Here is a 13,707-nt window from a genome sequence, read left to right on the forward strand (position 1 = left end):
AAAATACGGCACTGGTTATTCCTTCTTTCCTGAGGAAAACAAATCACAGTTCTGAAAATGTACCATTCTCTGGCATTATGTTTGACATTTGAAAAATACAGACTGTGACAACACTGTCATTAGAATATGTTTTGGCCTTGCATTAGGCACAACTTGTAACTGGGAATGAAAAGTTAAAATCCACCTAAAGAGTCAACCATGCTTCCTCCTAATTTACTATCCTAGCTTTACCTCTCATCACACCTAATGCGTCTTCCTTTTCCTATGGCAATATTTTTTCTTTTTTGGCAATATTATTTTTACCTTTGCGTGTGCTGCTTCCTCTGCCTATTATTCTCTTTCTCTCATACATTTACTCATTCTTCAAATTACTAGGTTTCTCTGTGTAATCTTCTATTTCAACCTAGTCCCATAGATTTTTATGTTTGCTACATTGTAGCACTTAATGGACTTATTTGGATGCCATCTTGTCTCTCCCTAGTATTGTCCCAAGCCTAACAATGCTCAGCAACAGTGCTTCTGCCCCATTTTTACATAAGTAGATACAAAAATGAGATCAGAGCCAAGGAATGGTGAACACAGAATTCACTGTGACATTAATCGGTAATTTCCCACAGAAGGCCGACTTTCGTTTTGACGGTGAGTTTGTGGGTCATTATTACACATTTAGATTAATTACAAAGGTTGCTTTTCCACTTTAAACCGTCTGATGTCTACATTTGAAATGGGTAACTAAAGGCAACTCTCCCTTTCCCTTTCCTGGGCCTGAGTTTTACATTTGAGCTCACGGGTCCCTAGACATTAGCTTTGGGTGGGAGCAGTACGTTTCCTTCTGTTGTAGCAGAAAGCATCGTTGTCCACGGGGGTAAAATAAAATCCCTAGAGTTGGTTATTCGGTGACATGAATCAAGGGTGCTCCTTTTGGCTCCACTTATCACCACAACCAAAGAACACGTATTTACTCAGCGCTAAGCTAGGCACAAGCATCAAAGGCGACGATTTAACAAGTCAACCCCACGTGTTCACCTTACCAGTGGCCCGCGGCTTTTCCAAGCAAAGGCCTGCCCGCGGAGACCACCGGAGCCCGAGCCGCCCGCCCCGCCGCGGCTGGGAGTCCGGCCGGACGCTCCCCTGCGGCGCACGGGGCTTCGGCTCCGCGGCGGAAGGCGGCGGCCTTCACCCGCCCACGTGGGCCGCGACGCCGCGCTCCGACGTTCCAAAGGCGTCGCGTGCTCTCGGCCGAGGGGCGGAGCGAGCCGCGGGGCCCCGCCCCGCCGCCGTGACGTCACGGTAACGCCCAGGACGCGCGGGCGGTGGGTCGCCTGGGCCCCGCCCCCAGAGGTCGGCTGGCTCCTGGGGCCGCGCGGAGCTGCCTGCGCTGCGTCTGGTCGCCGTTGCCCTTGTCGCCTCCGCCTGTGCACCATGGCTTTCGTAACCAGGCAGTTCGTCCGTGCCGTGTCCTCTTCGTCTACCGCCTCGGCCTCCGCGAAGAAAATCGTTATCAAGCACGTGACGGTCATCGGCGGCGGGCTGATGGGCGCCGGCATCGCCCAGGTGAGCCGCCCGGCAGCACATCCCGCTCGCTTTGCTGCGGGTGGTCGCGCGGTGAGAGCGCTGGCGGGCCCGGAGCCGGCGGACGTCCCGCCGAGAGGCCGGCGTCCACGGGAGACCCGGCACACTGCTCCCCACCCTTCCCCTGTGTAGTTGAAAGGTCTAGAGTCTGGGCCTGTGCGTGTGTCCTGGGGCCGAGCCTCAGTTTCCTCGGCTCTAAATTCCAGCCGCGAGGGCTCGGCGGAGCGCGTAGGTGATTGCACTTTTGGTACCGGGCCGTGCAGACAGAACACAGCGTTGTATGTGCACAAGGTTGAGACATGAGCTGCTTGCTTGCTGCTTGGCTTCAACCGGGTTTGCTTCCAGAGACCTGGACTAGGATCAGTTTTATCAGTTTTTTAGAATCATGCAGTCTTTGTCAGAGCAGTTTGCTGCTGCCTTCAACGGCCTCCTTTTAACCCGCCGTGTGTTTCCTTTGCTTGCTGGGTTGCAAAGAATAATAGCGGTCATACTTTTGTAGCAGTTTGTGAAGTTACCTAATCAGAGCTTGCGAGGCCCTGGGAATCCGGCGGAGCATGCTTGAGGCAATTTTGACCTTTGACCCAGTGCCCTCGGTGCGAAGAACTGCGCGCTTTAAGCGCTTGGAGAAAGTGGGAGGGGACGATAAAGCCGCTGAGGCCGGGGGAGAAGCTGCAATCTCGTGGTGCACCTTCTGGACTCTGCCCGGTACTGGCGGAGCTGTGGTCCTTTGTGCAATGGATTACCTGGGTACTGTGATGCTTGCATCTTACTTATTTTTAGCAAATTCCAGCTCATATTGGAGAACCTTGATTTTCATATCCTAGTTCATTATATTTCTTGATTTCTTTCTTCCAAGATCATGTGGTTGGACGTGCATTGCCCTTTTTATTGTGTGGATGTCCTGGCTGCTAGGTTATAGTGTCCCCCTAATCTGTGTCCTACATGAGGCGTAAATCCCTTTCACCTAAAAATTCCGAACCTTATACTACATTACAGTATACCCAAGGGAAAATTGAGCTTGAGCGCACTTGTATTTCCTTGCTCCACCAAAATCTCCCACAGCTGTCAGGGTGAGATTTGTTGTGGGCAGGTATAAAATAACGTATTTGTTTAGAAACATTTAAACATCTTAAGGACAAGATCTTAGGGCTTTAAGCCTCCAATACCAATATAGCAAATGGTCCGGAAACTATTGTTGACAGTGCCTTAAAGACATCAGGGGAGGAGGATTAGAAACCAAGTAGAAAAGCATCACTTCAACTTTCATGCAAAATCAGGTTGCTCTGTTATTGGAATGTTGTATCCATTATAGGCCAAAAAAACGTGTTCTGCAAAAAGGCATAGAGGTAGCACCTAAAATTATGGGTATGGAATAGGAGCTTTCATCTGAGAAAGGAGGGAGGAAATTGATGTTGATGTGGATGGAATCCTTGAGTATAGTTGGACCAGGGGGTGGTTTTTGAAACCCAAGGGGGGATAGAGAGCTACTTGCCCCACAGTATAATGGAATTGTCATTCCGAAAGTTGATAAAGACCAGAAATTTAAATAATGGGCAGATATAGGGAACAGTAAGTAGTTCCGTCCTTACAGAATAAGGTTTACAAGAGCTTCAGCCACTTTAGATGACAACTCTAATCTTGTGGAGGGGAACCATGCTTTCCTACGGAATATTTCTGTGCCCCATTCAGCCAGCAGGCTGGTTGGTTTCAGCAGTTTAGCTGTCCCAATTTGGCACTCTCCCCCGCATCATGCAGTTCTAGGCAGCATTGCCTCATGCTCCTTGACCTACAGCCTTTGGCACAGGGTAAATCTGTTTTGCTTATCGAGTGCCAAAGACCAGTCAGTTGCTGTGTTGTGACTGTAGATTGGCTCCAGTTCAGTATGGGGAATTGGATGGCTTATGTACTGGCTTTGCCTCATGTTGACTGTGTTACTTAACCTCCATGATTTGGTTTACTAATCTCTACAGCAGGTCTGATACTAGTACTAGCCTTGTAGGAGTATGGAGAGGATTGAATGAATTAGCACATGGCAGACACTTAGCAAGCACAGTGTCTGGCACCTAGTAGGAGCTCCTGAAGGATTAGCTGCCTTTATGATTATTACCGTATTTGCCGGCGTATAAGACGATTTTTTGGCCCCGAAAAATATGCCTCCAAGTGGGGGGGTCGTCTTATACGCCAGGTACACTTCAGATAGACTGCCCATAGTGCTTGCCCCGTGCCATAGTGGCCTCCCGATGCCCGCCCACTTCATTCCACATACCGTTCAGGCATCAGCAGCGCTGCTGGGTGTATGCTCGGCTGTTATGCGATTTTGCTGTTATGCAATTTTACCACACTCGCAAAATTGCACACAGCCGAGCATACACCCAGTATGATAGCGCAAAATCGCGAATCGCGATACCATACTGGGTGTATGGTCGGCTGTGTGCGATTTTGCGAGTGTGGTAAATTCGGGTTACCGTATATTTCTTTACATATGCATTGAAGATTCGCGATTTTGCACTATCATGGTGCCTGTTAGAATGTTGAAGAGCTCGCACGTGCGCACTAGTGAGGTCCCAGGGAGATGCTGATGCAAGGGTGGACCAGACTGCTATAGTGACAGGGCGGGCAAACAGGGAGCAGGGACCAATCAAATCAGGCTTTGTATACAGCCAACAGCCAACCACAATACTGCACCATTGTACAGTACAGCATAGAAAATGTCGACCAGTCAAACCCCTATCATCCCTATCATGGCACCAGCCAAAAGAAAGAAGTATGATGCAAATTTTAAACTGAAAGTTATTTGGTGTGTGGAAGGTGTGCGGAAGAGGGGGTAGTCTTATACGGCGAGTATATAACAAACTCTGTATTTTGAGTGGAAATGTTAGGGGGTCGTCTTATACGCCCAGTCGTCTTATACGCCGGCAAATACGGTATATCATTGCAGTTATGCTTGTCCTTTTGTCCTTCTCCCCTCATACCACTGTCATCTCTGATTGTTGCTGCCGAGGTGGCCCTGTAATGTTTAGATGGGGAATGTTGGTTGTGATCTTGTTCCATCTCAATCATAAAGGTAGATGCCAGCTGATACTGCAGTTTGCCTGGGGACCTCTGAAAAGAGAGAAGGCACTCTTGTCCTCCCCCCATCGAAATTGTTAATCCTCACAAAACCTTAAAACACACGCACAAACTAGCATCTAAGGTAGACTACTAATTCTCATTCAGCTTCTCTCTCCTGAACTCTTTCTAAATTAGTTTTAATCAAGATGTAGCTCTGTTTACAAAAATCGTAATTTTTATTTATTTATCATTTTGCCATATGTTCCCAGTTCATGCTGAATAGGATGAAAAATATTCAAATTGATTTTGTGGGAGCCTGACAGATTTCTTGAGCAATTAACCAATTTAAGACAAGCAAGGTCTGTACTTAATTACAGTTGATCAGAGCACAGATCATTCGTACATATGTATTCTCCAAAGTGTCTACTTTGCCTGTCATTTCTTTTGTTTGTTTTTAAAAAATCTCTTAGACTGCAGGTCAGTATTTGAGCAAGGTTAACTTGTTCTGTGTGTTTGCCCATTATACACTTCTGACGTGGTTCTGATTGCCAATTTGTCTTTAGCCGATACGTAGGCTGACAAAGAAGCTGCAGCATTAAATGACCTTTGAGTGGGGTCAGATGGTTTTTTTGATTTATAAAGGGGGGGTGGAAGGAAGAAAGGTGCTAGCTGTGCATTTCTTCAGTTTGTAGAACGAGTTTTTCTAAGCTTTGCTTTGTCCATTGCCTTTTTTCATATGAGGAACCCAGAGAGCTTGTGGCTTTTGTTAAGTTGCTGGTGAGGACTCGGTGAGCTCCCTGGGCATGGCATTTCAGAAGCCGGATTTCTCAGGGCTCTGGCACAGCCGTCCTTGTAGTACACTACACTTCTTAGAGCAAGTGAGCAAGCTTGCATCCTGAAGGGATGTGGAGCTGGGTTCTTCTCACTCAAAAGTTTTTTATTTTGTTGTTGATGTGTTTTTGGTCCCTCTTAAAAAGCAACAAGTGTACATTTCTTCTGGGGAGAGCTCTTTAGACTTAAAACGAAGGGGTAAGGGCAACATTCTAAGCTACAGATCAGTGTTTCCCTCACATTTGTAAAGCTTGATGAGGACTCAAGTGGACCCCAAAGCTTTTCCCCAGCCACTGACTTTGTTCACCCATCTCTTCTCCCTGCCCCCAGCTCTGAATTGTTTGATGCTGAATAGAAGAGAGATCAGAGTTGTTCTGTCGTCTTCAACTTTATAAATCTCTTTGTTCTGCAATGAGTACGTTTCTGTTGAAATTTGCTTGAAAACTGTGCAGTGGTCTGAGAGAAGTTTGGGGATCACAGGAGACTGGCACAGTCACCTGGCTCTAAGCTAGGCTCCTTGTGACTGTTCAGATGGCGGGAATAGTTTTATCCCCAGGTGTTAACTTCCTCCTCAAGGCTGTGGGATGTGTGTTTATCGTGAAGTTCTTCCTTCATCTCCTGTGTTATTGCTCACTTCTTTACTGGGCTGTTCTCTGCTCTTCGCTACGTACTGGGACAGTAAACCAGCCTCTGTCAGCATGTTAGTCATTGTACTTGGGGAGGGGGTGACAGACAAAAAAAGAACGCCCTAGAATACGTTTGATGTTGCAGAGCAGAAATGGCACCTAAGTCAGGTTTTGGGTTTTCTCTGCCATGTCCTAGATCCAGCCTTACTGTTATCTGTCTCCTGCTTGAATTTCTAATTTCCTTTCCTCCCCCTTTTCCCCATCTGTCTTAGGTGCACCCCTCACTGCCCAGCTCTACTGGGATCATAGGAAGGTTATGCTGCTGCTCTCTGTTCTGTGTCTGCCCCTGGTAATGATGTGCTGGGATAGTTTCTGGTGAAAGTCAGCAGCTGTGAGGTGCCGGCTGGACTTTGGATCCCAGCCCTCCCTCTCCTGGCGAGTCATTTAACCCCTCTCTGCCTCTTTTCCTTGTCTAGTCCTTGGGGTACTTGTTTCACAGCGCTGTGAGCGTTAAGTGAGCTGAGTGCTTAAAGTCATACTCGTCTGTGCAGTGGTAACTGATCAATAAATGCTTTTACATAGTTCCATTAGATCTATTCCGGTGATGACTTCTCTCATTTTAGCTTCTCTTAATTGTCTTTGAAGGTATTTGATAGGGAGATATGGGGAGTTCAGACAATTCCAAAGATTTTAAGACTAATCACTCCTGCAGAGATGGTAGTTGGGGTCAAGCGTAAGAGGCAGAGCTAGGGTTGGAATTCGGTCTCTTGACTCCTAATCTGCTGGCTAGGATTTAAGATCCGTGACGCTGAGATAACGCAGTTCTGCCTGCACCTCTGGTGTCGCTATCTTATGGGGAGGTGTGGCCTCTGCTGGCAAGGGGATCCTCTATGGGAATCTGGAATCAGCAGCAACTTGACTTCTCCTTGGCTCTAGACTCAGAGTTAGAGGCACCATTTGGATCTTCTGCTGCCATCTTTCAGCCCATAATGGACTCAGAGTCACTTGCTAGTACTCAATTCATCATGTTCCCTCCAACTTGTCCAGTGAGTGTCTTCCTTTTGTTATTACCATTGTTGTTCTTCCATCCACAGGCGCCCTGAAGATGAGCTCATTCATGGCCAGTCTCCTCCACGCTGCGCAAGGCTCTGAGGCCTTCCTCTGTGAGGAGGGCTCTTCCCGGTGCTGTCCTTTATAATTCTTGGACCAGGCACTGTTAACCTGGATTGTTGTGCGAGCCTCTTAATTAGTCCTTTTCACCCAAACCCCACTCATCCTAACAAACATTGCATATTAATCTTCCTAGAGAGCAGTTTGGATTTGCAGCTCTCTCCTCTACCCACAAAGTGTCCCTCGTGGCAGCATCTGTCAGATTCTTAACTACAACTGAGACTTGGTTAGCACTGTCGGCACGTCCTCTTATCTCTTCGCTTTTCCAGAATTGGTGGGAGATGGTGGGGGAGAGTCCTGGGAGAGAAGTGACTGTCTCTACCACCAAACCCAAAGACTTATTGAATTTTTTTAAAAGTTGTGTATTTAACAGACTTCTTATTTTAAAAGGGAGGCACATTTTCTTGGCTTTTTAGAAAAACTTTTTGAAATATGCAAAGCTAAGCTCATACAAAGAGGCCCGCCAATGAACTGTTTTGAGAGCAAGCCTGCTGATTATGGTGCTGGTGGTGGCCGAAAGCCTCACAGAATGCCTTTCTCTGATTGTCGAAGTGAGTGAAGACAGCTCATGCTGATGGCAGAGTTCATGGTATTGCACAACCAGAGATAATTATAAACCCCGAATTGCCAGCTCTGAGAGACGCAACTGTTCATGACTTTTCTCTTCCCTGCATCAGATCATGAGAACCCAAAGCCAGGCCGTGCTGGGAAGGCACAGCCGCCGCCGGGGCCCAGCATCGGGAGCACTGACTGGTGCTCGGGAGGAGGTGGGAATTCTGGCGTGGCAGGTAGTTCACGCAGCTCTGCGATTTTTCTGAGAGACTGTAATGTTGATGAAATGCAGCCCTGTAGTGTTAGGGTACACGGGACACCTCACTAGACCCGTTGATGTAGTTCTCACAAATTCACCATTCAGGTTATGCTTCAGAAAAGCTGCTTCAAGTCTGGTGATATGCTTGTAAAAATATATAGCTCCTGTGTGCTCTGCTTGCCGTGTTTACTGGGCCCTGTGGCTGGAGTACTCGGGCTTTGACAAGTGTGCTATTCACTCGGCCTATTTTTACAGCTCTGCAGCATCCTTGTCTAAAAATACTCCTCTCTGGCTCAGCCTGCCTTCCGCCAAGGCGAGAGAAGTCATGGAGCCGAGGACACAGCCTTCACATGAAATGCTTTCCAGTGCGGAGTGCTGTCTTCAAGGTCTTGCAGTGTGTATGTCATTGTCATATACAACGAGAGTTCTCAATGGGTTGAGATAAATTGTGGTCACGCAAGTTAAAATGCCAGGAAGAGTCTTCCTTATTTATTGTAAAAATAACAGATGTGCATGGGAGAAGTCCAAAGGGCCTCTTTCTTTTTGTGGTCCACTCCTCCACGGCCATCCCCGTCTCGGGAAGTTGTGAATAACTTGCATGGTGTCCTTGCATAACTCAAGAAGAATGAGGATGATTGGTTATCTTTGCTTCCAAGACACGAGATTCTTTTCTAAGTAAGAGCCCTCAATAATAGAATTATTTTCACACTGTGAGAGGATGCCCTCAGCTCTCCCAAGGAAAGAACCCTGATCAAAAGATCTAATCTCATCATGGCTTTTCCACTAGATGTATCTGTTCCGTCACCATTTCCTGAGGGCCCACCACAGCCAGGTGGGGTCTAGGTGCTCAGCAGACAAAGACGAATGACATTTAGTCCGGAGCCCGCAGTAGGGACGTAGGGGAGACGGCACTTAGCACATTGTGATGGGTGCAGTGGTAAGGATATAGGGGGACACCTAGCTTGGGGCCCAGAGGATGTTGGGGTGAGGATGCTTACTGTCTGGGGTGATACTCAGGCTTCTTTACTAAGGTGAAGTTGGGAGGAAGGTGGACAGTGCAGGGCCTGGAGGGGAGAGGCAGCAGCAGATGCAGGAGCTGCAGGCAGGGGTGTCGGCAGCAGTGAGGAGTGTGTCTGGGGGAGGTGACTCCCTGACCTGAGGGCCTTGCGAGCCTGTGTGTAGGAGCTTAAGTTTCAGTCTGTGGTCACGGGGAGCCATGGAAGAGTTGATGGAGTAAGCAATATAGACAGAACTGCCTTTTACAGAATTACATTTTAGGTGGAACACTAGTGCCTGTGTGTACTCCTAGGTGAATGATTTTTCTGCTTTTGTCCCTGTTTCCTCAATAAAATGAGGGTGTTGTGTTGGATCAAATCAAAGCTGTTTTGTTTTTTTTTGTAAAAAATCATACATAACAAAATGTATCATTTTAACAATTTTTAATGAGCAGTTTAGTGGCATTTAAGTACATGTACATTGTTGTGAAACCATCACGATCATCCGCCTCCAGAACGTTCTTCATACCCATTAAACTCCATACCCGTTAAACAGTAATTCCCCATGTTTCCTTCCCCAGCCCCTGGCAAACCCTGCTGTACTTTCTGTCTCTATGAATTTGACTGTTCTAGGAACTTCATATAAGTGGAGTCATACAATATTTGTCCTTTTCTGACTGGCTTATTTCACCTAATATGATATCTTCAACGTTCATCTGTATTGTAGGCATGTGTCATAATTTCCTTCCTTTTTTAAAAAAAATAGATATAATTCACAGTGTAACAATGTATTAGTTTAGGTGTACAACATAATGATTCAATATTTGTATATATTGAGAAACAATTACCATAATACGTCTAGTTAACATCTGTCACCATACTTAGTTACATTTTTTTCTTGTAATGAAATCTTTTTTAAGATCTCAGCCACTTTCAAATATATAATACGGTATTATTAATTATATAGTTGGGAGTTTGTACTTTTTAATCCCCTTCACCACCCCTTCCCTTGCCTCTGGCAACCATCATTCTATGTGCTGTATCCATGATCTTGGTTTTTTGTTTGTTTTTAAATTCCACATATAAGTGAGATCACATGGTATTTGCCTTTCTCTATCTAACTTACTTCACTTAGGATAATGCCCTCAAAGTCCATCCATATCACAAATGGCAAGATTTACTTCTTTTTATGGTTGAATAGTATTTGCACGCACGTGTGTGTGTGTGTACACATACGTGTATACATGTGCACCGTATTTTTATCCATTCATCCATCAATGGACACAGGCTGCTTCCATGTGTTGGTTTATTCCTAGGCATTTTGTTCTTTTTGATGCAATTATAAATAGAATTGTTTTCTTAGTTTATCTTTCTGATAATTCATTATTAGTGTAGAGTAAACGCAACATTTTTGTATATTGATTTTGTATCCTGCAACTTTACAAAATTTTCTTCCTTTTTTAAGGAGTAATATTCTTTTGGAATATTTTTAATTGGTTAATATTCCGTTGCATGTAGATACCACATTTTGTTTATCCATTCATCCATCAGTGGACACTCAGACTGCTTCTACCTACCTTTTGGCTATTGTGAATAATACTACTATGAACATGGGTGTACACATATCTGCTAGAGACCTTGCTTTCAGTTCTTTTAGGTATATACCCAGAAGTGGAATTGCTGGATCATATGGTAATTATTTTTAACTTTTTGAGGAATTGCCATACTGTGTTCCATCATGACTGGACCATTTTACATTCATATCAGCAGTGCACAAGGGTTTCATTTTTTTCTATATTCTTGCCATCACTTCTTGTTTTTCTATAATAGCCATTTTAATGGATGTGAATCGATCAGAGATTTTTACACTATGCTCTGATGGACTTTAGAGGTTCCATGAATCTCCTTGGTGGTTCCTGAACTTTCCTTCCCTGACCTCTGTTTAACATATTGTTCTTCTGTATGTATTCCTTTGAAAAACGATTTCATCACTAAAAATGTTTGGAAAGCAACCACACTGAATGATCACTAGAGTATCTTCCTGCTCCAAAAATCGATGGTTTTGATTATCTGTAATCAGTAAACCCGAGCAATAAATGCTTTTGCCGGTTCTTTGACCTTGCAGTAATTGAGACTAAGGTGCATTAGTTTCCCCGTGTGATAGAGAAGAAACATATGTTGGAGGGAGTGAGCTTATGTGTCTGTAGAAAATCGGTGACCTGGTTTGTACATGTGCTCCCCTGAGATGGATGCAGGTTTCTGCCCTTGCCCACAGCTCTTTTGATAAAAGATACAGGACACAGTCACATGCTGGAGGAAACAAAGCGTAAATCCATTTTTGCAGTCACAGGGGTGGTCATACTGCACAGTGGTTGCTTGCCCTCCAGTTTCCCTTTTGCCTGGCATCTCAAACACCTGTGCCAGAAACCAGGTAATCTGCTTATCAAAATAACGTACTTTTGTGGCATTTTATTTCCGCTTGGTAATTGACTAAAGACTTCGGTTATTAACTTTTTTCTTTCTATCCTTTTCAAAGTAATCGTGATTTTTCATAAATCTAAAATAACTTGAAGGTTTTTAAAAAATTTTTTGTAGTATCTAGCAATAAAACCAATCATGATTCCTTGAGAACTTATTTCTAAAATAATTTTACACATTGAGGCCTTAAAAAAAATAGGTCTATTATTCATGTGTTTTTTTCATGAATAGTAAGTGCCTCCCATGTTCTAGGCATTGGGGTGGGTGAAAGGTACAGTGTGGTAGCTGCTTCTGAGCAGCTCATGCTCCAGAGGAAAAAAATATAAGTATGAACAACCAACTATAATAATGGCAGAGACTGCCTACCTGTCATGTCTGGAATATGAATGACCTAATACAGATGAAAGTTTTGGTGGTTTAAATACCGTAAGGTAAGGCTTTTAAACACGAGATATGATATAACAGATAAGATATATCTTATGGTAAGGAAAAGGGGACATTAAAAAGTATATGTAACAAAAGGTATATGTATATAGTCACTACATATATGTATATGAAGTTCATTCAGTGGGCTTCAGGTAGAGGCCTGCCGAAAGCACACTACATTGGGATTTGTGGGAACAGCAAGTTCAGACTCTGAAGAAGTGGGTGATGTAACAGCTCTTTTGGAAAGGTCTCTAGGTATTATCTTGAGTTCATCAAAAATTGGTGTTGGTCAGTTTTTCCACCTTTCCTTTTTCACATTTGGAATTTTTCCTACATATTGGTTGGTTAATGACTTTTTCTCTGAGATTTGTGAGACTTTTACAACATGAAATAACCTGGCCAGTTTGTTTTTAATTCATCCGTTGTGTTCACATCCTGCAGTTTGGGCTACCATTACATAACTGAGTGGCCATGGGTAGTCACACCAGCTCCGTACTCGGTTATTTATTTTCTTTCAGTGTTTGGTGTCCTCGATGAAGGACCTGCTATACCGGTAAGTCAGTAGAGACACAAATAAGTGACCACCTCTACCAGAGATTGCAAGAGGTTTCACTAAAGTAGAGATAGCCTCTGTGTTGGATTATAAAGGAGTTGGAGTCTCCCAAGCAGCAGGGAGGGATAGGAGCTTCTTGGTGGCGGGAACCCCTTAGGCAGGGGAGTGGAGCGTGGCTGTCGTTGAAGGTGGAGACGTGCAGTGGCTCAGGTTACTACAGTCCAAAGCATTGAGTATTTAGCAGTTACTTATTGGACAACTGCCATGTGCAAGGCATGTGGTAAATATTAGGGGATAAAAACACCAAGTCAGTTTCTGCTATTAAGGGATTTTAAGTCTGAGAGCAGAGATTGTTAGACAAAGATCCAAATGCACAGATGACTTTGGTATAAAGGAGCATAATAAGAGCTGTAAAAAATTAGCTCTCAGGTTTCAAAAAGGAGAAAGTACATTCATTTGGGAATAGGCTTTATTGGAGAGTATAGATTTGAAATAGGCCTTGAATAATGGATAGAATTTCTTTGGACAGTAAGGGCGAAGTTCAAGATAAAGTGTTGTCCAGCCAGATTGTGACCCTCACTTAAGTGGTACCATTAATGAAGGTCAAGAAGAATTGGCTTTAGGGGCAAGATGATGACTATAGCTTAGGACAGAATATGTTGGTTTTAGGCACAGTTGGAATTATGAGGATGACTGAGATTCCAGAAGGAAAGGATGTAGAGACAGAAAAGAATATTGAAAGCAGAATCTTGAAAAATACTTTTGTTTAGAGGCTGAGAAGATTAAGAGAAGTCAATGAACAGACAGATACAAGGTTGGACAGTTAAGTTCTCAAACCACCCTAGAAAAAGGGCTATAGGGCGGCCGGATGGCTCAGTTGGTTAGAGCGCAGTGCTCATAACACCAAGGTCACTGGTTCGATTCCCACATGGGCCAGTGAGCTGCAGCCTCCACAACTAAAGATAACTAACGACTTGACTTGGAGCTGATAGGTCCTGGAAAAACACAGTTCCCCAATATTCCCCAATAAAAAAATAAAAGAAAAGAAAAAGAAAAAGAAAGAAAAGAAAAAGTGCTACATACCTCATTGCTGAATATCACTGTGGTCACCTTTGAAGTACTCCCTTTGGGAAGCTATGCACCGATGCCAGCGCCTAGTCCACCCTTCAAAGCAATTCGGGAACTCTTTTTCTG

At 44.5% G+C, this 13,707-nt stretch overlaps 1 protein-coding gene across 2 annotated transcripts in view; it reads left to right on the plus strand.

Annotated features, from left to right (window-relative positions):
• Positions 1 to 292: 292 nt before the first annotated feature.
• Positions 293 to 13,707, plus strand: part of HADH (hydroxyacyl-CoA dehydrogenase) — a 45,519-nt gene continuing 32,104 nt past the window's right edge. The window contains exon 1 of one of the 2 annotated variants that reach the window (XM_081056185.1): positions 293 to 1,605. In XM_081056185.1, coding sequence (XP_080912311.1) covers positions 1,423 to 1,605 — 183 coding nt within the window. In that variant the 5' untranslated portion in view covers positions 293 to 1,422. The remainder of the gene's footprint in view (positions 1,606 to 13,707) is intronic. The other variant, XM_081056186.1, reaches the window with a different exon arrangement.

Source organism: Rhinolophus hipposideros (assembly GCF_964194185.1).
Source record: "Rhinolophus hipposideros genome assembly, chromosome: 1".
Classification (NCBI taxonomy): domain Eukaryota; kingdom Metazoa; phylum Chordata; class Mammalia; order Chiroptera; family Rhinolophidae; genus Rhinolophus; species Rhinolophus hipposideros.